The 26,996-nt window shown below is 38.1% G+C and overlaps 1 protein-coding gene across 1 annotated transcript in view; it reads left to right on the top strand.

Annotated features, from left to right (window-relative positions):
* The window catches only part of nol4lb (nucleolar protein 4-like b), a 99,625-nt gene that overhangs the window by 12,979 nt on the left and 59,650 nt on the right, over nucleotides 1–26,996 (top strand). The window contains exons 2-4 of the mRNA XM_053482129.1: nucleotides 9,927–10,082; nucleotides 12,311–12,422; nucleotides 15,584–15,693. Of these exons, the coding sequence (XP_053338104.1) occupies nucleotides 9,927–10,082; nucleotides 12,311–12,422; nucleotides 15,584–15,693 (378 nt within the window). The remainder of the gene's footprint in view (nucleotides 1–9,926; nucleotides 10,083–12,310; nucleotides 12,423–15,583; nucleotides 15,694–26,996) is intronic.

Here is a 26,996-nt window from a genome sequence, read left to right as displayed (position 1 = left end):
CATGATACTCGGTACTCTGTACCACCCCGTCACCTTTCGACCCCCCCAAAATAAATAAATAAGTAAATAAATAATATATACAGTACAGTACATATAAAACTAACGTAGTTAGTTAGGATAGAAGTAAATGAGATTGTTAAGTGACTTGCGCTGAGACTTAAATATTTTCAGAAAACTTCGTTTTTGATGTGAACATTGACTAAAGCTTTTGTCAAGGCATTCCTGTGCTGCAGCAAAATCATTGTCTGATTTATAAAAATACATAAATGGTCATGTGTTCAGGTGTTCCTGTTAAAGTGGCCACAAGTCTAGTCTGTATAGTAAATATTAAATTAATTTGGTAGCAAATTCAGACATTGTGTTTAACCAGTGGCAAGTGTTCTTATGAAGAATGTTGTGCTTATACACTGTTTAGTGGTAACGAGTGAACCAAATTGAGTCAGTGCAAGTAAAACGTGTGTTTAAGTCTCTCTTGCTGTAAGAGTTTACTGTAGAGGCTCCTCATACACTTGCTCCTGCAGTGGATTTCCAGGTTTTTATGCTATTCCAACCGGAGCCTGCAGATTGCACAGACAGCACACCCCCGCTGTAACACGGCTGTGCAGGCTGGACTGTGTGCAGAGCGGATGGTGCCGCTGTCTTCCCCTCATTCCTACAGTTGCCATGGTGAGCAGGGTCTGTGCCATGGCTGCTCCTTTGGAGAAGAAATTAACAGTACTTTAATTGGCTCAAGGCTCACAGTGTGCCTTATCTGCCTGCCTTACACTGCAGTAACTTCACATTTTCCACATATGCACTGCAGTGTGTGTGTGTGTGTGTGTGTTTGTGTGTGTGTGAGAGAGAGAGAGGGAGAAATAAGTTGGAGGATGATGAGGCTTGTCAGTGCTCTGACTTACTCTATACTCTTGTTTGAGCAATATAGAATAAAGTTTGTGGATTTTTACCCACATTTTAAAATGTGCACTAATCCATTCCCCGAGTCTCCAGTAACAAAGCATATTCACATGTTGTATAGAAACAAAAGAGTTCCAGTGAGCCAAATAAAGATGGAAGAGATGGAAGCATGAAAAATTTCACACAATATCAGAAAACCCCAACACTAACATTGCTTATTTTACATGATACTTTTCTTTCCCCAGGTTTCTACCAGTTCATTCTAGCAATTAAAACCACTGGCCATGTGCTGTAGGCATGGAATGAATTTTTAAAGCACCCGTGAAATGTAGAAATGTACACTTCATGGTCAAAAAAAAAAAGTGCACACACTCTTATTCATTTGATCACCTGTAGCTTTGATTATGGCACACAATGTGGTGTCCGGTTCATGTGTGAAAAATATTTCTCATTCTCCCAGAACTTCTCTTTCAAAACATTTTCGAGTCTATGGATGCGATAACCTGCTCATTAAGTACATTCAGGTCATAAGCTGGCTTCTTTTTATTGCCACATAACATTTCTGACTTTAGACCTGACCAGCTGAAGCAACCCCAGATCATAACACTGCCTCCAGAGGCTTGAAGAGTGGTCACTATGCATCATGGGTGGATCACTTCATGAATTACTTTCACTATAAAACAAAGCTCCGATTTTACTGGCGATTTTTGCAATGCAATTTCACCAACGCTCACAAAAAAAAAAAATCGACCACATTTCTTTTGCAAAGTTGAAAGTTCAGCACTATCCTGACATGTATTAATAATGTGTTGGACAGCTCTTAACCCAATTCCATTCATTACAGTAGGTATTGTCTTTGCTTGAAGCAGGCCAGAAATTTTACCCTCCTGAAACAGCAATTTTTTTATTTTTTGGCCAGGCAGTGTATAACGCAACAAATCACCTATTAGACAAATCAGTTTTAAAAAAAAGAGAGGGAAAGAAATCTGTCTATTTATAATTACTGATTTTAATGGTTTTAATGTCATACAGTTGATTTAAAAATGTATACAGTACTAATAAAATTGTAAACTTTAAATTAAACTTAACCTAATTTAAAGTTTAACTTAAATTGTTTTGGGGAAAAAGAAGAACACAACATATCGTAATCTGGTTGCACTCGTTTGTGGTGGAGCATGTGTCTGCAAACCAATCACCTTAAACTTGTGCATGAACAAAGTTATGGTCAGCTGTTTTTTTTTATTTTTTATAAAAGTTCCTTGACCCTTTTTTGTTTCATCTGATTGCTGAAGTGACACACAAGGGCTTACAAAGGATGTACGGAACCTCATTGTCAAAAGGTATCAAGGTATTAGATGTACTGTGAAAGTGAAGGCCATCATTAACAAGTGGAGAACATGGGGCACCACAGTGACATTACTAATAACAAAACAATGGCCTGGAAACATTAAAGGAGCTGCAAGACAGCTGTATTTCATATTTTTTTTGTAGGGGCTTTGGGGTAATGTAGCTGGACTGACGCTCTTTTCCTTATGCAATAAAAATATGCCATGGTCTGATGGGACGGGGAAACGTTTGGATGGAATTTTAAAAGATACATTTGCAACAAAAACAGGACCACTTATCATGCAAAGAACACCATATCCATGGTGAAGTAGAGTGCTGGTGGCAACATCATGTCATAGGGGGTTAGTTTGTGAGTCAAGTAGAGACAATCATGAATATCTCCAAATACCAGTTTGTCGGCAACCTTCAGGCCTCTTTAAAAAAAAAATGAGGGTAAAGAAAGTCCACCATGAACATGACCCCGAAGCAAAAGTAAAGAATAGTTGAACATGGTCATCAACGTTTAAGAGATGAGGACAAAATTCAATTTAGTTACATATCTTAATTCTTTTATTTATTACCAGACTGACTCTGATTAACCCCCCAGCCACTGGATGCAGTGTCGTCCCAAGCCTGGATAAAATGGGAGGGTTGCGTCAGGAAGGGCACCTGGCTTAAAACTTGTGCCAAGTGGTTGTGCGGGCTGAATATTCCTCTGTTGCGACGCCTTGCCGGGAGCAGTAGGATACCTGTATGATACAACAGGTGGTGTGCGCTAAACTATTCACACTGACGGGCAGCACAGCATCCCGTGAGCATCCTTTTTTTTTTTATTAGAAGAAAATCTGAGAAAAAGAATTTAATCAGGATATTTAATAAAATCACAAAATAAAAATGTAATATTTAATAAAATTTGATAAAATGATATTTATAAAAATTGCAAAAGAAATCGAATCAGCACCTCATTATTGCGATATCGTATCATGTGGCCCCTGGTGATTCCCATCCCTAATGTTAAGAAATAGCCCAGGTAGAGCCCACGAAATCTATCACAAACCTTTGGAATGACTTGATTTCTCCTTGCTGACTTGTGCAACCAGATTATTGTAGGTTTTTAATTTTTTTTTCCTAAAACATTTCTTTTTTTTCCATTGAATTTTGTTGGTTGCTATTTGGTTAATATCTGGTGCAAATTATCTTCACTGTTTTAATAATAAAAAAAGATAGATACAGATTTTATGGTAATCTAGGGTTGTAAAAAGACTTTTAGCTATCCGATGTTGAGGAGAAAAAACTATTTTGAACCAGAAGTGTGTTGTATGCTTTGTGGTGTTCTCTGGGGCAACTCTTCAAGGTTCTATGTAGTCTATCGTGTGTATATAGGGCCGAGAAAATGGCTCTTCTTCCCTTTGACTTGACTGCTCTTATATGAGTCAATCTTTCATTCTTCTTGAGAAACAATAGGACTCACTATAGTAAATAATGTATTTCGTATAAAATGAAGGAAATCGCATGTCCTGCCAACATATCTGGGATGCTGGTATGTTAACAATCCACACCTAATGAAGGAACACATGGATACAAATTTCCCTGCAAGTGTATGTGGGTTGGTTTGTTTTTTCATATGCAGTCATGGTCTTGAATGTTTGAAGGGCTTCTCTGGCCCATTGCACTTCTCTGCCATGCTTCCATCACTTCTTTCAGAGCGAGGTGAGGCGGCTGCTGCTGCTGCTGCACTAACCTGACCCGTCTCCTAGCAACAAGGCTGTTTGGTCCGGGACAGAGAAGTGGAAGCTGAGAGAGAGAACAGAGATGGAGAGTATGAAAGGAACGGAAAGGCTGCAATTATTCTGTGCCATTGGACAGAGCAGAGACCTGGAGGTGGAGAGCAGAACTGGAGGGAGGAAGAGAAAAGAGTGGGGGAGGTAAAGAAGGCTAGCAAAGGGGCTTATTTAGATACAGGCAGAGCAGTAAATGCATGAAGAGGGGAAAGAGGATGATGAATTCCACTGGACTGTAACAGTATTTTTCGAACAACCCAAGCTACACAAAACTACTGATCATTGTGGGTTTCTCTTGTTTTTTAAAATCTTTTTACAATATTTTTTACAGCCAGGCTTTTTCCTTTCTTTCAGACTTGCTAATTCTAGTCTGTTTTTGTGTATGAAAGAGTAAAAGAGCAAGGTCAACTCTGAAGGGTGGCATTGTCTCTAATATTTTATTCATGCATACACCCAAGTGCCATAACCTTCCCAGAATGCCATTCGCTTACTGCCATGATTCTGTGCCACAATGGAAATGCTAATTGTGTGTGTGTGTGTGGTGTCTGCCACATGGCAGGACAGCCTGGCCTTGCTTTCTCCTGGGTGCACTGACTTTGACAGTGAAGGGTGTGTGGTGAATGTCCGATCTGCTCTGCCTTGAGGTGTAGCCCCTCTATGTGTATCTGTGTGCATGTGTGTGGTCTGCTGAGCAGGAAGGTACTCTGCTATACACCCCTCCCTCTCCTGTCTCACACTGGCTTGTGTGGAGCCCTGCTGCTGTCATGCACACTAACATCCCAGGCTGCTGATATGCCCCGCAACGGTTAAGAGGAAAGGGGGCAGGGCAGCATCCTGCTCCAGTGGCATACGTCTAAAATACACACACACACACATCCGTCTGGCATCCATGCCCTATTTCCTGGAGGTATTGTAGTGCATTGGACGCCAGTAGTGTTGGTTTATGCCACAGGAGCCTAAGTCCAGTTTTGCACTTAAGATTTTCCTACATGCAAATCTTGATTGAACACAAACAAGATGCCATTTCTTAAGTTAACTTTGAAGAAGGAGAATAAGCATTCGCTTTAAAGAAGCTTTGGTACCTTTTAATAAGCTACTAACCCCTAGAGGGATGGGCGTTGTAACCCCGTCCCCTGATACATGGTATATAATGCTGAATTTAAATTACTGTTATAAACCATGTAAAAAAGTAAAAACCCTGCAGTGCTGAACCCAAAGTTACATTTTCGCACAAAGAACTCCACAGACTTGTGACTTAAACCACCAGAAGCATCACACCAACACCACTACCACAACGTCAACAACAAAGTGACATAAAGCGTAGCCCTCGCACAGTGCCCCAGGCTGACAAAGGTGCCTTCAACTGTCAGCACAAAGAGGTGGAAAATGGCACCGTTTAAAAAAAAAAAAAAAAAAGGTGTGAAAGGGAGAGATGGGAGGAGCCAAAGTGAAGAATAGAGAATAGCGACAGGTGTGCATGAGCAGGACTGGGTTTCGTGGGGTGATGGGTCAACTCGTGGGGTGTGGAGTAAGAGGTAGCCGAAATAAGTACATGTCAACAGAGTAAAGCACTATGCATTCGACCTGAGTATAAATACAAGTATTTCATATAAACCTCATGAGGTCAGCAGTGGGAAATCTGGCAGTTGGCTTTTTACATAATTATGTCCATTCTTTCATTGTGTTCCTTCATCTACTACTTTGAATGTTTTTTCCTCAAATAACTTTTCTTGCTTTTTTCGTGCTATACACGGACTTAGAAAAGTGGTGATGTATTTTATTGCATTATTAACAAAGTTCCTATGTTGTTCTGGTTCCTTCTTTGTTGTGATTTGAAGAATGTTTGCTTTTTTTATGTCTTTATATTTTTTGGACTTGTGAACAGGGATGGAGAAAAGACCTCAAGCGCAAAGATAATGCAAAATAAAAAAACTTAGTATACACTAAATATAAATAAAAGCTAATTCTTAATTTTATGCAAAATATATTTATTAGTATCTTTTAAAAAAATCTATATCCACTAAGAAAATCTTAACAAAATGTAACTGAAGCATGAATTTATTTACAGCTTGCTTTTAAAGTTCATCTGAATATCTAGGAATTTTTCGTCTGTTATTACCTTCTTCACATGTTTGTGAAAGCTGTAAATAGACACATACTGAACATGCCCAACGTTTAGTCTATGGTTAAACATTTTAATGCACCCTGAGCTGTAATTAACCTGGCTTGAACTGGATGCAAGTTGCATAAATTTTACCTGCATGCCAACAAACAAGTACCTGTAATAAGATGTTAATGAAACTTTGACTGGAACGGGGTTCTAAGCAGAGAAGGGTCAACAACAAAATTACCAAAAAATTTACTCTGGGAAGAGTAACAGTACTCTTACAATAAGTAAAAAAGTGTTCGGTGAAAAGACAACTCAAGTACTGATTAACTGTTTCAATCGTAATGTTCGATTTATTAATTTAGAAATTTTATATATACATGTACAGTTTTTTTTTTTCATGATCTTGCTGGTTTGGGTGTGGTCATGTGACTACATGTGGTTGTTACCGTGGCTGATTGGTCATTGTTACGGAGTCATGTGATCATTGTTGCTGTGTCTGATTGATGAAACAGTTATGCAGTAGATCCACCGGCTGCATGTGTAGAATAAATGGTTAGAAAAGTAACAAGTCGAGTGTAGCGAATGTAGCGGAGTAAGTGTAGCGTTTCTTTTTCACAAAGCTACTCGAGTAAAAAGTAGGGTGCAGTAAAACTATTCATAGAAGTACATTTTTTTCAAAAAGTTACTCCACTGAATGTAAATGTAACTTGTTACTACCCACCTCTGGTTCTAAGACTATTAATGTTTTAAATTTTTTGGATCTGATTTTAAGGATCTGGTATATGCCGCTGTTTCTTATCCTGATGTCTTAGGAACCACATTAGAATATGTGGACTCCACGCATGCATGTCCGTCTGGAACTATAACTGTATTTACAGTAGGTACTCTTTTAATACAAAAATACAGTGTCTGGCAAAAAGACATATGATTATCAGTCAAATGATTTACCTGCATTAAAGAAGGAAAACAACTAGGAGACAAGGAGATTTGAAATGAGTCTAATTAGATTAAGAACTATGTAATATGTTACTAAAACCTGGAAAGAAAGTGTTGAACAGTCATCTTTGTTAGAAGATTTTTTAATGGATTAAAAATGAATTAAATCGATTTTTAATGCACTTAAATGGTTGATTTAATACAGATAGATGTGATTTCAACAGTTTTTTTGTTTTTTTTTATAATCGAGAATGTAAGAGCATTTGCACACATCCATGTGACAAATTCACATAATTAAGACTAAACATTTGTATGGCCAAAAAATATAAAATCACTCGTAATTGAAGCTAATTAGAAAAAAATGCATTCATTGGTTAGGAACCCTAAAGTTAAAAAAATTATAGGAATAAATTAAATAAAGAAAAATGAGTAGGGTTTGTAGAAGCATTTTGATCTTAGGTAGATTCAGTTGGTCGGGTGTAGGCTTAGCAATATTATGTAGCAATAAACATGAAGTCACTAGATGACCTGAATGACCAGGGTGTCATCAGTGGATTTTTTTTTTTTTTTCCTTCCCTGGTAGTAGGGGTATATTCCAGGACTCAAATTGTGGTTCTTTTTACAATCATTTTCACACAGGAAATCACCAAACAGATTTTTTTTTTGGCCATAGTGTACATGCTAATGGGCTTTAAGAACGGAAGTGGAAAATTCTGGTGAATAATAGCAAACACTAATGTTGGGTGTTCTGCTGAAACAGCACTAAATCTGTAATGTTTTATTACTTGTTTTGTCTATTTGGTTTCTGTTATTGCTATGACATATGGCATATTAACACATTATACTCTTCGGTATGATAGTGAGTCAACAGAGGGCACTGATCAGAGGGCACTCTGAGTGCTAACTAGTGAAATGTACTGTGTTATTAATAATTTAGGACACTTAATAAAGGCTTAATGTAGTCCACATGATTAGTAATCATCTAGTAAAGCTGTTTTTGCACCATAAGGGCCACCCCTTAACCCTCCACACACTGTTTATAACATAAGATTTAATATTTTAAAAGGTTTGCCATGACTTAATCCCATTCCAACCTTAAAGTCACTGTAAGTATTTAAATTCAATTTACTTTTATTTGTATATCATTTTTAACAATTGTGAATGGAAATACATTAGAAAATGTACATGGGGGGCGGGACTATACAATTATTATTAAAATAATTAAATTTAATTATTATTTAATTATTAAATTTTAATAATTTAAAAGTTTGTCACTGTTGAGCAATCCGAGGGTGACGGTGGTAAGAAAAACTCCCTAAGATGGGACCGGGAACGCATCCTCATTCCTGTGATTTTAAATAAAATGACCATAAATCAGTCCCTGGAATATCTGTGTGTTATGACTCTGAAAGTTCTGTATATCAGGAAAGAAGTTTAAAATAATGTAAACTCCACTTTCTTTGTTAGAGACTCTAATCTTACATTGAAAATAAGTAAAATCTGATGCTTAATTTAAGCAGAGGAATTAAACCCATAACAAAAATCTATATGCACTATGAGAATTTTTTTATAAAAATATAACTGAAGCATCTCCATTAAAATATCATGATATCTCATGTATGAAGATATGTACAATTTGTTTTTAAAATTTGTTTACAAATCTGAATGTCCATAATTTCCTTTTTCAAAGATTTCTCTAAGCGATTACACTAATGAAACAAAAGTGTTGACTTTCATAAATCAGTTCAATGGCAATAGACAGATACATGCCCAACATTGGGTCTATAAGTAAGAAGTTTATGCATCCAGAGCCATAATTAATCTGACTTGAACTGGATGCAAGTTGCATAGATTTCACCTTTATGCCAACGAACAAGTGCCTGTAGTAAGATGGATGTTACTGGATGTTATACTTTATTATTTAATAAAGTAGTTATCATTATTTTGAGGATCTGGGATGTGCAGTTGTTTCTCATCCTTTGGGAACCTCGTTATGATATGTGAACTTCATGAACAATGAAGAATATTTTAAATTGTCAAAGAAGTTCTTCATGCTGGGATACCAATAAGTGACACGTTTGACATGCATTAATGGTGGGATTTCTCTCACAAAAATAATTAATCATAAAGGCATTCTTTTGTAATTTTATACACTTATCATTCCAAAAGGTGATAATATTTATTGAGCTTACAGTGTGTCAGTGGAGACACTTCCAAGTCAAATGGTGAACATGGAGAATATTTTTGTTCTGTTCATAAAAGGGACTGAGCCAGTGCTCTGTAAGGGGAGACAATTCTCCCTGCATTGTATACCAGTTCAGTGGTGTTGTGCCAGGAGATTCCCACTACCCCTGCCAGAACTTGATAAATTGTTCCACTGGACCTTACTGCTAGATTTTAAATACATAAAAAATAAATCCTACATATAAAAGAAATAAAATAAAATCCCCCCAATCTCTCCCCCCATCATCACATACACATACTCACTAATAACCATAGCCAGTCTGTCTATCTGCATGGTTTTGGCCAGTGGGAGAGAATCAGAGACTGCAGATGAAACCTGCAGAGAAAAAAAAGAAAATGCAAAGCACCACATAGACAGCAGCCTGAGCTCAGGATCAAACCCTGGAACTGCTGTGCGGCAGCAACTCTACCTGCTGCGCCACCACGCTGCTCCAAGTCTGTTTTTTTTCCTTTTTTTTTTCTTTTTTTTTCACCTGAATGATTTTAAACTACAGTATATGATCATTTGTGTGACTTGGAACAGAGATCGTCCATCTGTGATGAACTAAAGTCTTATGTCCAAGTAATCATGGGTGTGTGTCAAACTGTAAAGAGTAAAGAAAGTGCATGAATCCACCTTTTTCTGTGTGTTGCAGTGTGTGGACAGCACGACCGGACAGGAAATCTCGTCTCTGAAGAGAGTTGCGGTGGTCGAGGATTTCTACGATATCATCTACTCCATGCATGTGGAGATCAGCTCTGACCCAGCCAAAGTGCCCAAACATGCCGGGCAGAAAAAAACATACAAAGCGGTTAGTTAGTGCATTACACAACCTTTATTCTTTCTGTTTTTCTCCCTCTGTCGGTGTCCTGTTTTTTTTTTTTTCTTCACTTAGCAATTATGCCTACCTTACCTTTTTTTTCATTCTTATTTTCTGCCAATTTTCCCTTTTATGCATTCTTTTTTTTTTTTTTTTTTGACTGGCTTGATTGAATGTCATATCAGCGTCTGAGCTTCAGACCCTCAGCTGTTCCTTCTGATTAGCCTTTTTTTCTTTTGTCACTTGTTAAGATATTTCATTTTTTTCCTATTGTGATGGATATTTGTCTGAACAATAAAATCCCTGCACTCGTTTATAGCTGAAGCCTTCTGCTGTACTGCTGTTTTAGGGGGTCTGATAGGGAGTCTCAGCTTGTTCACGAAATCTACATCTGTGATTAATTAAAAAAAATGTATATTGTACTGTACACTAACAAGTAACATCAAACCTTTTGTAAGACATTAAGACATTCTTGTTTGTGTAATTCCATGGGCTATGTCCTACTCTAAACCCCCCTGTGATACTGCCCTCTGATGGTCAGATGAAGGACTGCATATAAGGCATGACCAAGCAGCCTCATCAACACCTCTTCAACACCTTTATGTTCCGTATCAACAGTGTTCTAACAGATGCTCAAATATAGTCTTGTTTGTTTCTGTTTCCTCTAATATATAATTGATAGAGATCTGTGTTTTCAACTCGAACACAAACAGCTGGCTGTGTTCCATTCTTGCCTGCCGGCTGTACAGCGATCCCGAGCCTGTTCTGGACCGGCGGTCTTGACATTAAGCCACCCTGCTGAGCGGGCCATCTCTGCTGCATTATTCCAGTTCCCCTGTTATTGTATAGAGCAGCGTGTCAGGGTAACAATAGCAGGGGAAATAGCTGCTTGGCTGCAGGGACTTGTATTCAGCAGTCATATATACACACATGTACTAGGACTGTTCACTTCTAGTGAGTCATGATTCATAAAAAAAATAAATTATACATACACTTTCACACACAATAAAATCCCTGCATACATTTTATATACATACACACACACACACACACACACACACATACATTATATATAAATGTGTATATATATAAATGTGTATATATATAAATGTGTATATATATATATACTTTACAGGAGAGTACACTGCGGTGTGGACACAGTGATTTTCGGAGTGATTTATCAAACAATCCCTTGCATTTGTACCACACATACCGTGGCCTGCCGATGCAATGCCACAGTTGCCCTATGTTTGTTTTTTGAGCCCAGGGGAGAATATGGATTCATTGTGGGGGTGTGTTTTCTTTCTCATACACTCTTTCTCTCTTCATTCTTGCCTGGGCTGCTGCAGGTTTGTTGGGAGGAGGTGAAATGGGTGGTGAGGAAAAGGGAAAAAAATCTGTAGCAGAAGAATGAAAAAAAAAAAGTGTGTATATAGGCGTGTATGCGTATATAGTGTGTATACTGTATATAATATATATGTATACGTGTGTGTGTGTGTGTATGTGTATATATATATATATATATATTTTATATATATATATATATATATATATGTCCTACTCTAGGCACTCAGCACTCCAATGGTGTGGAGCAGAAAAAGGGGGGCGGGGGGGGGGGGGGGGGTGGCGTTGTAGTGGTCTCTTCATTTAAATATGAGTCAGACCCTCCAGCACAGACTCAGTCAGTGCTGCTCACTGATTTAAGAACCTGATTAGCACTTCATTTGCCTTTCCCCTGAATTAATGAAATTTAAATTTAGATTGGATGCTGTCTCTCCCCTGATAAACTACCTTTGTTCATGGTGTGTGTGTGTGTGTAGATTTGTGTGTGCCCTGATACCTTGCTATTTTGCAGCTGTCACACATTTCACTTTTCAGCACTCGCACACCTAAAATCCCTCACACACCTATAAGATGGTACAGATCACCAGCGGTCGTCTGCTCACTGTTGGACAGACAGAATGAATCATGACTCTAACAGTCATTCAGAATGGTACATGGAGGTAAAGAGATCCAGGTGTTGTGAATGTTTGCGATCTGTTTTTGTAGGTTTCTGATCTGTTCTCAATCCCTCAACAGTGTAATACGTTTTAATGATGTTAACGTGGCACATAAATACAGTGATTATGTGCAGTGCTGAAATCTTTCTAAAATTGGCTTGCAACTGCGAAACGAATCAATGCAGCAAAAAATAGAATCTCTCTTTGTTTCTGTCTTAGATCGCAGAGACGTATGCGTTTCTACCTAGAGAGGCAGTGACCCGATTCCTGATGGGCTGTGGAGAGTGTCAGAAGAGGATGCACATCAGCCCGAGTGGAGCCGAGTGCAAGGGTACGATCCAAAAGCTCCTTACACTAACTTTTTGAACATTCAACCACATCATAATATTTAACATGAAATGAGACTGTGTTTTGAATTTATAAAAATTTTTCAGTTTCTATTTAAAATTCAATACAGTTTTATTATTTGTATAATTTAGTATCTGAATGATTGGTGTTAACGATAATAAAAATAATAATAATTATTATTATCATTACCCCTACTACTACTGATAATTAGTTTGAAATAATAATAATAATAATAATATATTTATTTACATAGTATTTTCAGTGCACAGGAAAGTTTTGTATTTGAAAAGTACAGAAGGCCGAATCCATGTTTTGTGAAGATTTATAATGATTTAAAAACCAATTTTTTAAAGGACAATATTATGGCATACAAAACCATACACAAGTATGAATTTACTTTCTACATTCTATAACAATACTGATATGAAATAACATGTCATTGGGTAATAAAGTAGTCAATCAATTGTTATTTTAAGTCATAAAACTTAACTGTACAGAAATAGTTCTTGCAAGAACAGTATTTTCAAGTGCACTTGCAAAACCCATCAGGCACCATGATGAAACTGGCTCTCATGAAGACCATCCCAGGAAAGCAAGACTAAAACTTACCTGCTGCCACAGAGGAGGATTTCATTTAGAGTTACCAGCCTCAGAAATCACCAATTAACATCACCTCATATAAGAGCTGTTATGAAGGCTTTACAGAGTATACGTAGCAGAAACATTTCATTATCAGTTGTTTAAAAGAGATCATTGCACAGTTTGGATGCCTTCCACAATGTTTAACAATGTAGAAAAAAAAAAAAAAATCAGGAATTAGAAGGTGTGTCCAAACTTTAGACTGGTGGTGTGTAGATAGATAGATAAATATAATGTATTTATTTTATAATATTATATAAGCCTTTATCATCAGTATATGTCGCATATACATAGCTGTACAGGTGAAATTTTATCTTGGGGAATACAGAACATATCTAATTTTGCATATCTCAGCTTTGATGACTGGGGTCAGAGTGCAGGGGTCAGAGTGCAGGTTCAGGTATGATATGGTGCCCCTGAAGCAGACAGGGTTAAGGGTCCTGTTCAGAGGCTCGCACTGACAGCCTGGTGGAGCTGGGGTAAACCAATGACCTTCTGATCAGTAACCCAGAACCTTTACCTGCTGACTTGGACATCATTAATTAAATAGAAGAGAATAGATAGTTTGTTTTTGCATGCTAAATTGGAAATAAATATTTTATTTATTGAATGTTGTAGTTTTCATTTTGTTTATTCTAATGAACAATTTAAATATTTTATAATTTCAGCGATTTAAAAGCTAAAAAATTTATATAATGTCTGCAGAAGTTAAGATGAAATATTTGATCCAATATTGTGCAACGAAATAAACACAAATAAAACCAGCCACAATGCAGAGTACACCGCTGATTCCATTTTAATCTGCATAAACACGGAGGCATTTGACTAAGCGTAAATGCACGCGATTAACATGTTTTCACGATGAACACTCCAGGTGCAAATGGGGTTTTCATGACACAACAGTGAGAGTATTCAACAGCCCGAAGTAAAATGTGCTGTAACCTCCACGGTAGGATGTGTCCCCATGGTCACATAGGTCCAGGTTCTGCAGAGATGATTGGCAGTAAAGGGATCTGCAGTGCCAGTGAACATACTCCCCACCCCCATCCCCACCACTTTAGCTCTTGCTTTCTGTCCACCCCCAATCTCAATTCCTGAAGTTAACACATCCCGAACAGCTTGTCCCTTCCATCACATACGCCACACACTCTCGCAAAAAAACATTCATTAGGCCCTGATCACTGCAATGTCTTGTCCCACCTGCATGCAGCAATTAGCCCAATTATGGCCCTTTTATGAAAAAAAAAAAAAAAAAAATCACATTCCCCGGACAGCAGATTTTTGCAGGAATGGAGATAAATTAGGGAGTAGGAAGATTTCGGATCAGGAAAGCAAAGAGTCCAGTGGGGGAGGAGCTGGATGGAGAGAGCCAGTCTAGAACACTGAAAGCAAAAAAGAACCATTATGAGCCAAGCATCCTCAGACCCACTACTGGGGGTGAGATAAACACACACAGACACACACACAAACACCTCCAGGCTTGATCTGTCACAGGGTTCTGTGGCAGCATGAGGACAACATTGGGTGTTGCTCATAAAACGAGTGCTAATTGGCTTCCTACCCCATGGGGGTCTCAAACCCCTCGCTTCACCCCCCTCCCCCTTGCCCCTCTATTAAGCTCCAGCTACCCACGCAAAAGTTCAGCTTTAAATTATTAAATGTGATTAATTAGTGTGCACACAGGCATTTTTTTAATCGACTCAGAAAACTGATGCTGGTGTCAGTTCTTTCAGCTCTTGTATAATGGAGTCAGGAAAATGTTTTCATATTGTATAGTATAGGTATAATTTACATCAGAAAACAGGTACTGTACATGTTTATGTAAACAATGTTTCTAGTGGAAGGATGAGGTGAGTGGTCAGTACAACCCAATGTGCACACACACGAGTGCTCACTGATTAATGTGTTTGGTGTGTATGAGCTCGTAGTTATAAGTGTTTCTTGTTTGCGTGCACTGTCTCACTTCTTCTGTCACTGAAATGATCAGGGCTCACAAGGTTCATGTCACACTTTCCTCACATGCCACCGTTTTTACTTCAAGACCTGATAAGACACACCTATACAGACAAATTGACTTGAATTCTTTAATGCATGAGGAATTTCGTCCCATCTCGGGCATCATCAGGATCTTCATTACTGGCGCTGGTATTTGGGGCAGGGTAGTGGATTTAATTTGCATATGTATAAACAGTTCACATGTGGGTTATTATAATTTTGGAATTGCAAATGAAAGTGGTAATGGGACAAAGAGACCGGGCCATATGCGTGTAGCATGAAGGGCTTCATTTACTGTCCCCTAGTGGTGAGACAGAACCCGTTCACACACACGACAGAGTGCAGCATGTACACCAAAATAGTCCAATATTGTGTCACTCAATACAGAATATCAGCATCGTTATTATTCGATCCATGTTTCGATAATGTTACGATAAATGATTGATTGCAAGCACAGTATCATTGTATCATTGGTTGAAACTCATCTGATCAACAATGTCATTTCTACAGAAAACGACCGGCCTGCCTCTTTGGTCCCTGACCTGATCGACTACAACATGCCTTTGACCACCACCTACCTGAAACAGATGAAACTGCAGTGTATTAACAACAACGAGCAGGTACACTTTTAGACACACTCACTTTGTGTATTACTGCATGAACTTGTGCACCGTTGGACAAATCCAAGAATCATCAGTTCCTTAGTATATTAAGGAAACACAGTAGTAGACTGCACTGCTGTGTAGTACTCGTAGAATGATTACTGAAATCCTGTTACACTGGTCATTTCGGACATTTTATTCTGTGAATTTATTTGAGATTTATTGTTTTTTTGACATTGGGTTTTGGAAAATTAATGAGGTGTCTTTTATCACAAATGAGTTAGCTTAAAAGAGACATTTAGCGTGACCATAACTTCTACCTGTAGCAGCTTGTGGCCATGGATTTTGGTAAGGAAGGACGGTGTTAAGAATAACATCCACAATGAAAGTCTATCTAAGGAATTTGTGGACTAAACCTGTAATAGGCACTGGAGAGATATTAACATGGTTATGTTATGCATTTATTCAAATTCTAATTTTATTTGTCACATACACAGTCATACACAGTACGATATGCAGTGAAATGCTTGTGAAATGTACATTATGCATACAGTCTAGGAACTTGTTTGTTCAGTTGTATTGTGTTTTTGCCTATACACTAGTGGTTCAAACAAAATTTCCAGTTTAACTACTGTACATCTGAAAAAAGACAAAACCATAAAATTTTGGAGGCATTCAAGTTAAACCGGGACTTATGAAGAAAATTTCTCATTTCAAGATTTAATACACATGAAGTGAAATGTTTCAAGCCTTTTTTTTTTTTCAATTTTGATGATTATGGTTTTTAACGCATGAAAATCAAAAATCTAGTAACTCAAAAATATTAGAATGAAAAATAAATATTGTATTTGAAGTTAAATACTGTGTATAGAGCAAGTTTAACAACCACAGTCATGGGGTCATGAGTAGAGGAAGCTGAGAAACACCTGACTTAACAATACTACAGAGTAGCTGAAGCCTGCTATCAAAGCAACCTGGTCTTATATCTTGCCAGGTTCAATTTTCCTGCCTCGCTTCTGTGTGTCACGAGTCTCCTTGTGCTTGGTGGGTTTCTCTGGGCCCTCCGGTTTCTTTCCACAGTTAAAAGACATGCAAATTAGGCTAACTGGTATTCCTAAATTGCTCATAGTGTGTGAGTGTGTGTGCCCTGCGATAGATAGCACTCTGTCCAGGGTATATCCCATCTTGTGACCTAAGTTTCCTGGGATAGACTGCAACCCCCCGCCCCCCATCCCCCCCAACCCCCAACCAGGATTAAGCAGTATAAACAATGAGTTTTTACTAAACAGTGTGAAACTCCTATTAAAAAAAAAAAGACAATTTTCACTGTTGGACTTTCGTCGAGCAATGATTCATTTTGTACATTTGACCTTAAATTGCTTCTTCTATGAAATGGCATATATATCTGACTCACTGTCTGCACACTACTGAGCTTTCAGCTTTGCACAGCAAAAATTTAATTGCTGCTCATAACTTTCTGCCACATTTATGTATAGTTGTATTTGGTGTAAACATATATTTTTTAAACACTTATTGGTGTGCATCTGTCAAACCCGTGTCAATTCACTGTGGATGGGTGGTTTTGTGTGCATGTGAAAAAAATGTCTTTCAGAAAATAGGAGGACCTGTAACTGCATTTTAATCTGTTCTCTGTGCAATATATACAGAATGAGAGTTTTGATAACATATGTAAAATATTTGAAAAACACATTTGTCACGCCCTCAGGGATAGAAAATGAATAGTAAATTTTTAGATATTGCGAGTGGTTATAATCCATGAACGAAGTGCACTTAGTGAGAAATTAAAATAGATCTTCTGGAAAACCTCAGACAAATCAGGTGGGGAAAGAAAGTAAGACCATTGTGGCAAAATGCAAACATGAAAGCATAGCGGCATAATTATCTGAAATTATGGAAAAACCAAGAATAAAAGCACAGAGGATGCACTCATCAACCCTGGCTGGTTGGCATTGCAGGATGTGTGTGTGTCAATTCAATAAAGGAGGAAATGAGCAGCATCCTTCCTGCAGACTCCAGTTTGGGGGAGTGGGGGGTGGGGAGTGCAGGGAATTAAAGAGGGAGGGGTCGTTCATTTTCGTTTCTGGCCTCCATTTCCAGTTAATACAAAGCCAAAAGGCGACTCCTTTCTTTCTTACTCTGTCTCTTTTTGGTAGAGAATTAACAGAAGACATAATGAGATTAGAGTAGTTATACTTGGAGGTAATAGTATAGCTGCTGCTAGAGGAACCAGGACAATACAAGTTAAAACGAGATGCTCTCACTTGCACCCAGTTTCAACTTTCGAATGAGGGCTATCAGGAAAGGTTATGATTGAATCTAATTTCTAATTCCCAGTTTATTTGTACACGATGACATTTGACATTTTAATCAGTATGTTGCTATTTATTCAAAATGGAAAAAGCATGTTCGTTTTAATGAAAGCTGCCAATTTATAATCCGCTTCCCAGAAGTAGCCTGCAGGTTTGGAGATCGCAAAAGCTGCATATGAGGTAATTTCATTTTCAACTTATGGTTGCTGTTAGAGATAGCCTACATAAGTCTTTATAAATCTAGTCAGACAGCAGTAGTAAGTACATTGGTAATTCTAGACACTCTACTTATAGTATATAGTATAGTCTTTAAAGGAGCAGTGACGATTTAAAAAAAAAAGAACAATTATAATGGTTAGAAGCATTTTGCTAATACTTATCGTCATTTTTATTAATGCTCAGTGAACACTGAAAAATAAATGTAGATCATTTTATTGTCACAACAATATTGAGGTTTATGAGGTTTTTTTTTTTATACAATACTTGCCTTTGATTTTGGATTAATCTTGGCAAGCTGCATTGATCCATTTTGCCTGTAGGTGGCAGGTTTTACAAGCAGTTCTTTGACTTCTCAAGTCCAAATGTAGTCTGAAGGTGATATAAATTTGCCCTTTAAAGCCAAATCATCTCACAAACATAACTATGCACAGGTCAAAGTGTCTATACTTTTCCTCAAGTTGTGTTCAAGTCCAGAACACTGAGTTGGCTCCCATAATGACTTGCTCTAAAAGCGTGGTTTGGGGATATAGTTTGAGAAAGTATTAAACATATTCAAATTTAAAGTGCCTCCTCGTTGACTTAAGGATGACAGGTCTCATCACTCATGACAAGGAATTACTTGGCGTTCATTCTACATTTGTTTTTACATTTAAGTTATGCGGATAGTCTTTTGAGCTATTGTTTAACTGAAGGCACTTTGTTTACCTTCAGTTTACATTAAGTGTTTCTTTTTATTGGTTTATCATTTGTCAGATTTTATGTTATTCATAAACTGGCATTATAGTGATAGTGAAAATGGTAGAGTAGTGTGAACTATAGTGTTGTGAAAAAGTATTTGCCCTTGCTGATTTATTTATTTATTTTTGCACATTTGTCGCATTTAAATGACTGAGATCATCAGACAAATTTTAATAATACACAAATATAACACCAAGTAAATACAAAATGCAGTTTTAAATGATGATGTATAAGGGAAAAAGCTGTCCACCTTCGGCAGCACCAACTGTAATCAAGAATTTGCGATAACTGGCAGAGTCCTTCACATCACTATGGAGGAATTTGAGCCCACTCTTAAAACGATTCTCCAAAGAATCCAGCCACATTGGAGGGTTTTCAAGCATGAACAGCCTGTTTAAGGATCTCAATCAGATTCAAGTCTGGACTTTGACTAGGCCACTCCTAAACCTTAACAAGGGGGGATGTTTGAAAAGAGCCTTCAGTTTTCATATTCAATAAATAAATTTTCCTGAAAATGGTAGTACAGTGTGATTTTTCTTTTTCTTTTTTATTGTCACTTTTAAATGATTTAGATAAACCTAATTATAATATGAATCAAGGATAACTTGAATAAATACAAAATGCATTTCTTAAATGATTTCCTTCATTAAGTGGGGAAAAAAACTGCCTAAACCTACCTGGCCCTATGTGAAAATACCTTGAACCTAATAACTGCAATCAAGAATTTGGGATAATTGGCAATGAGAATTGTTTTAATTCAGCCTCACTGGAGACGTTCCAAGCCTGAACAGCCTGTTTAAGGTCATTTCAATCAGATCTAAGTCCGGACTTTGACTAGACCACTCTAAAACATAAATGTTTTATTCTTTATTTATTTGTGAAGCATTTTAGTATTTTTATTATTGAGGCATTCAGAGGTGGACTCGCTGTCTGACAAATATGCAAAAAACAAAAATTCAGGAAGGGACAAATTATTTTTTACGGCACTGCATATAGAGGATCTTTATTATTATTATTATTATTATAGTACTAGTTAAAGATGTGTCTTTTGGAATCGCAGTGTTAAGTGAATAAAAACTAGGTCAGGTTGGGTTGGAACTGGAGGTGAATCGGGTGCTGTTACCCCACTGTAAACTCCAGCGTCCATAGCACGCGGTGTGACGTGTGTGTCCCGTAGCCCCGCCTCCTCGCTCGCTCTCTCGCTCGCGCTGCCTGCCTGCGTGCGTGCGTGTGAGGCTCGCGCGGCAGCTCTCGCTCCTCCAGCTGGATGTTGTGCTGAAATATTAAAGCGCAGGCGAGAGGCTCGGGCACGCGCTCCCAAAAACAAAGAGAGAGAGAGAGAGAGAGAGAGAAGAGGGGGAGAGAAAGGGATAGAGAGAGAGAGAGAGCTGTGACACGAATATTTATAAAAATAATCCCGAGCAGAAGTGCAGGTAAGTGACCGCTTCGACTCCGCGCTCCCTACATTAGCTTCTTATTTCTGCTGTAACTGAAACCGCACGTTTGTAGGCAGTCGCTCAGCGTGCGTAATAAATCCTGTTCGGTTTATCACCTTAAATAAAAGTAAAGAGGTTTAATAATAGTATTAATAATATTGCGATTTTAACTCCCAGCCACGATTGTGTGTATATAAATATCTGTTTTAGAGAAATGTATGTTGATGGTGCGTGTGGTGTCTGTCCTCCAGATCCTCCTGGATTTGATTATTGTAGGTTATTGATTAATGGAGCTCATTGCGGGAAGTGACACGTTGCTTTTACTCCCTTAAAAATCTGCAAAAACATTTATACTTTAAATATTTAATGTGAAAATGGCCATGCACATGACCAGCATCTTTTCCCAATGCATGTGAAGAAGGACGCTCATTAAAATGCATGGCGTCTCTTAGCGTTTATTGATTTTTCTTTTCTTTTTTTTTAAACGAGTTGGTCTTTATTTTGCATCATGAAGGGTTTCCCCTAAACATTGCTATGTTTGCTGTGTAATTTCACCCTCTCGCTTAATTTATTTGTTTTTTCTTTCTGGAAAGAGTAGTAACTTTTAGATCATTAATTTATGACAATATTTCAGAGTTCAAATCGCATGCCTAATATAACAGCACTGCATTTAATAAATCTCAATTGCTGACAATAGTTTTTATTATTCTTTTTTTTATCTAAGTTAAGGAAAATAACTCCTACTATTATCTAATTTATTCACCATGTAAGTAGTCTTGCCTGGATAAAGAACATTCCCCTATGAGAAGTTTAGTGATGTCTAATTCAGATAGTCAGGCTGCCAGGTTGCTGTACATCTCAGCTTTATGTTATTACTGTATAACATACTAACCCAGGATTAGACTAAAATAAGTGATCTCTTGCAAGTGCAAAAGTTTCAATGCATCGTATTGCTCATCTTCAACCCTAGTCCATGTTTAGGCATAATGTCTAAACCTGGTTTATTGTTAACGTTTGTTTGTTTAAAAACTCTAGTTAGAGAGGTTGAAAGTTCGCAAAAGTTTTCTTAAGTGCTTTGTGCACCTAAAATGCAGAGAATTCATAGAAAACACATGTATATTTGTGTACATTTGTGACCTGCTGTGCATTGCATTACATATAGAAATGGACGACCCTGACAATAATGGCTCTACTGTGACGGTTTCAGCCGGTGAAGGGTTAAAGGCTTTAAAATGCTCTTTATACAGCATTGCCTTCTGCAGGAGCTTTACAAGGATAAAGCCTTCCAAAACATCATCACTTTCTAAACCCGAAGTCAAACTGCTTTCCAGAGGTCAGCGCTGTTGTAGTCACTGTTCCTCTGTCTTTCGCTCACTATTTCGTTTTCTTTCCATCTTTTACTATTGCTCCTTCATTTGTTTATTCATTCATTTGTTCAATTATTCATTCATTCATTCATTCATTCATTCATTTTCTTTCCATTTTCTCTCCCTCTCTAAATATCATCACTGCCGTTTTCTTTTGCTTACCTTCTCACACTGTCCCCTCTCTTCTCAGTCTCTCCCCTGCTCCACCCTCTGTCTGTCCCTTTGCTCATTGTTCTTTGTCTTGTTCATCTGCATTCTAGTGAATGTTCCATTCTGCCTCTCGGAGGGCCTGTACCACCCTACGCTGTTCTCTACAAATTACTATGGAGCCTGGCATCAAATTCGGAGGCTTACACACACACACACATTTGGGATTTCTCCGAGCACTAAGAGCTTTTCTGAGTGGTCTAGCACAGCTTACTAATCTGATTTGAAAATATGTTTGCAGACTTAATTTTTTCCCTTGTGCTATCATGATTTGGCAGAGTTTAAATTGAAAATAGTGCTGTTCTCCTTCAGAGTCCTTCGTTATCCATGTTGCGCTATCATTTTAGTCGCTATAGAGTTGTCTAACAAAACTCCCCAAGCATCTTCTCTCTCTCTCTCTCTCTTCCTCTCTTTTTTTTTAATGGCATAGAAAGCCAGCATCTTTTTGTATCTGGTCCTGCAATGAGGCAAAGCATTTCCCACCATGCCATTTCCTGTATTTTTATGGCTTGTTTCTTCGCCGGCAAAACGCACAGGTATATGGGATGTGACGTACTGACTCCCTGTTGCCCTCCTGCTCTACTAAGTTGCTCTGCACTCAACTGGTCCTGCCTGAGGTGTATTTTGCTTAAAGCTCAGGCAGCGGAACATAGAATATCCACATAGACCCTCTCAAGGTTACACGAGAGGATGCACAGCTTCTACTCTCATTCTGAGGACTCCGTGACTGTACTGTGCACTGTAATTCCCATTATTTCACGGCAGGGTCCTCACCTAGGTTTAATCAGTGCTCAATTTGCCAGGCCACGGCAATATCAGCGTTAATTTAAGAGCATTCAATGTTTTTCATAAGGACTTAAAAGTTTCTGTCCTTGTTTTCCTAAGGTTTCGAGATTTTTTTTGTCTCACGAATATTTATTCTTGCTTTTAATAATAAACCTTTGCAAGTATGCAACTCATATGGCTTTGTCTACCACTCTTGTCATCAGTACATAAAAAAGCAAAAAGGAATTCATCAAAGCTGCTTTTTATTGCCACAATTAGACTAGATCAGATCAGACAGACAGGATAGAGCTCAGAAAGCAGAGGTCACAGAGACGGACTTCTCTCTCTCTCCAAGAACAGCCATCGGAGGCAGAGGTCAGCAGCAGCATGGTCGATCCGCCACTCCTCTCCAATGACATGAATAAAGCCATTATTGTGGTCTGCTTTCTGAGGAAGCAATGGCTTTTCTTCCTCAAAGCATTTTTTTTTTTTTGTACATTGTAGTCAGATTTCTTTGTGCAAACTGCTCGGAAAAACAGCTCGATTGATCATCACGGTAGGAGAAATATCGACAGAAGCATTTTGTATACCCATTTTTGTGTCATTTGTGACAATGTTTTGGTTTTTGTAAAAAAGTTTTTTTTTTCGTAAAATGAAATTAGGATCTATTGTAAAAAAGAAGACATGACAAACACTTGCCTGAAACATCGCAGCAGTGTTCTTTGCTTGGCAAAAGCGCCAATTTGTTTAATGTTTGCAAAAACCCAAATTACTTTTTTTTTTGTATTTCTTTTGTCTTGTCACAGTTGGAATCTTGATCAGAGACTTGTTGCTTTCAGTTTTATCCATATAAAAAAAAACAGTTTAGCATGCCTTTTATAAGTTTAGAGTAACCAAAGAAAGCTCACATTAACAGTTTTCACATACCGTACACTATATACTGTAGCCTTCACATGCATATAAACTTGAGTAACATCTAATTCTGAATCTTTATATGGGAGAAAAACACAAGTTGCTAAGCTTATACCGACACACACACACACACACACACTGCAGCATTGCAACATTCTCTGGGAATGTCTCTTATTTGCAATTAAACTTTACCTTTGCCTTACTGATCTGTCATTGCAGTATTGTCAGTTTTAAGCTGTAGATAAAGAACATTCTAGAAAAGTATTTAGATAAATAATATAATGGATGGATTGATGGATAGATAGACTATATTGCCAAAAGTATTTGCTCATATGCCCTCACATGCATATAAACTTGAGTTACATCCACTTCTTAATTCATAAGGTTTAATCTAATTTTGGCCCACCCTTAGACTTTCTACAGGGCTTAGGTGTGTGTTTTTTGGAATTATCGACCGTTCTCCCAGAAGCGCATTTGTAAGTTCAGACACTAATGTTGGTTGAGAAGCCCTGACTCGCAGTTTCCGTTCTAATTCATCCCAAAGGTGTTTTATCGGCTTGAGGTCAGGAAACCGTGCAGGCCATATAAGTTGCCCCTCAACCCCTCCCCCCCCTCCCCACCGGGTATAGCTACACAGGGTCTGTGGGTTGTACCCATCACTGCGTCCTATGATCACTTTGGTGTGTTGTATAAATCGGGTTGTCCAGTTCCTCAAGTGAAGAATTGACCACTGGAATGGGTGGGAGTTTATTGATCTTTTTGTGAGGTATGATGGTTAACACTAGTCATTCTTCAATCTGTCTGGACTTTTCATGCACAACCAGTTTAGGGTTGACAAAATGCTTTAAAAAAGGAAAAAAATACCCGGTCGGGCAGATAATGTGTGCAGATAAAATTTGTGTCTGCCGCTTTGTCTTTAGTAGACTACCTCAGGCGAAGATCATGCTCAGTGCTGCTGTTTTTGAGAAAGAATTAATGGAGTAAAAGCAGCACAGTAGACAGTGTCTGGTTCCTTTTGCATCACACTGATGAACACATCAGAATCAGCCAGACCTGAATACGGCAACGGTAGTGATATTTTCCTGGTACACTTTTGTGCCCCTGAGACTCATCTGAGTGGCACAGCGCATCTGAACATCACTGCTGAAAAGGTTTACCTCTTTATGGCTATAGTTAACCTTCAGTTGAATGGACACTTCCAGCATAATGTGCCCTGTCGCTAGATACACAACACGACCAGGTCCAGTTGTTTTAGTAGCCAGCAATTCCTCAGACGTAAAACGTTTGATCATCCGCGGGGCGTGGTGGAAGCGGCTGTTTCCAGGCCGTTTTCAGCAACCGTGGAACGCAATCAATTCCACGTAGAACCACTTTGTACAGTTCATGCCCATGAGATTTCAGGCTGGTGTAATCCAGTGATTAAATCGTTTATGCACTGGAATGATCTTTTGCCTGTCAGTTTTCGGTTAAGATTCGATTCACACTTTAAAAAAAAATACATTTGCACGTTAAGCAAAGAGGAAATAGCCCACCGAGGAAATAATACACACAAGACGGAAGCTGCTTGTTTTTCTATAAAAAGCTGTGATTCATTGTTAAGGAATTTAAGCGTTAGACCATGCAACCTTTCTCAAACAATGTCAGACACAATTTCAGAAAATAGAGATGGCGGCCTTTTTGAGTCTAAAAAAAAGCTCAGTTGTGTGTAAATGCTGCACTGTTAAAAAAAAACAAAACTTTTTGCATAAAATTTTTTTTTGGTCATTTTGCTTTTATAAACTTAATTGATTAAGGACCGATGAGACTTGATTAAGATAAACAAAAAAATTGCTTTCAATTTTTGTTTGTCCTAAAATAAAATAGTCACTGAAATAGTCATTTAAACAACACGGTTTCCATAGCATTTCAATGTTATAACTGTTTAAGACAAATTGCAAATTTTAAACAGTAAACAGTGCTATTAAATTAAATAAAAAAATCCAAAGGCCCCAAAATAAAATCGGATCAACTGTCTACTGATGATTTATAGCACTAAGTGTAACGCATTACTAGGTAGGTATATGTGTTGCGCTTTGCTTTGAGAGGGAGTGTACACGAGTATGTCTGAGAGAGACCAGGCAAGAGAATGTGTGAGAAAGTGTGAGAGTGACCCAGAAAGAGTATTCGAGGATGAGTGTTTGTGCGAGAGAGAAATTGTATGAGGGTGATTGTGTATAAGAGAATAGAGTGTGTATGTACGGGTGTGTGAAAGAGAGTGTGAGTGAGTGAGTAGTGGACACGCACCATCAAGCTATCGATTCAGGGCTGTTATTTTGAGGAATACAGAGTGATGCTGTGTGATGTATATCGAAAGTTTGAACTCTAAGAGCTATTAGAAGTTGCTGTTATTGCTGTTAAGTAAATTTGGTTTAGAGACCTTGCAGTTTCAATATGTTAAGGTAGACGAGGATTCATAAGTACGGCTGGCTAAAGTAAATCCTGTTATAAAAGGGAGACCGAGACAGAATCAGGTGCACGGAACAAAAAGCCAGTGTCCTCATACTGCACGGGTGCTTTGTTGCTGGAGATGAAAGCATGAAAGCGTTGCGGTCTGTGTTTTTGGAGTGCAAGCAGAGTATTGCTGGGATCACAGAGCGGCAAGCTCTTGTCACACCTTTACAAAGGGAAACCTTGAGGCAAAGCAGCACATTCCTTCCTAAACATTTATAACACCTGATGATCATAGTGCATGCATAAATCCTTAGCAACAAAGTGAATGTTCCACAAAGAAAGTATTTTTCATCAAGTTGCTGTCAGGAGCACGTCAGTGACGGGTTACCTGGTATATTGAATAGCATAGAATGTTTCACTTAGAAATGCTTTACTGCTTCAAGTATATATACCGAGCTTTGGATTCTATCTGTTACTATGCTGAGATCTGTTTGTTTTTTTCCATGTGGTATTCATTGCTGTATAATTGATTGTAAGATTTTTATGTCTTTAGCAGCGCTCATGTTTCACTCCTAGAGATGTAAGGGTTCATGCATTAGTGAAATCATTGCATAAGAAATAAAACAATAATGAATCAAGTGCCTATAACGGTTATGATTTGCTAAGAATGTAAACATGCTTAAATAATTCTGTGATGCATCATGCTCATCAGAAGCGGTCAGAAATGAAAATTATAGGAGAGATTGTAGGTAGCAGACGCTTGATAATTGGTGTATGATTTTGGAGAAAGGAGAAAGCACAGTCCAGTCAATTCTGGGAAATGGTGCACTGCAGCCAAGTCACTATTCATAGTCGTATAGGACAAAAATGCATCCTCAGCTATAACGCATGAAAAAGCTGCAAGAAACTCTGATGAG

The sequence above is a fragment of the Clarias gariepinus genome, chromosome 22 (assembly GCF_024256425.1).
Source record: "Clarias gariepinus isolate MV-2021 ecotype Netherlands chromosome 22, CGAR_prim_01v2, whole genome shotgun sequence".
NCBI classification, from domain to species: Eukaryota; Metazoa; Chordata; class Actinopteri; order Siluriformes; family Clariidae; genus Clarias; species Clarias gariepinus.
This window is presented reverse-complemented; position numbering and strand designations above follow the sequence as displayed.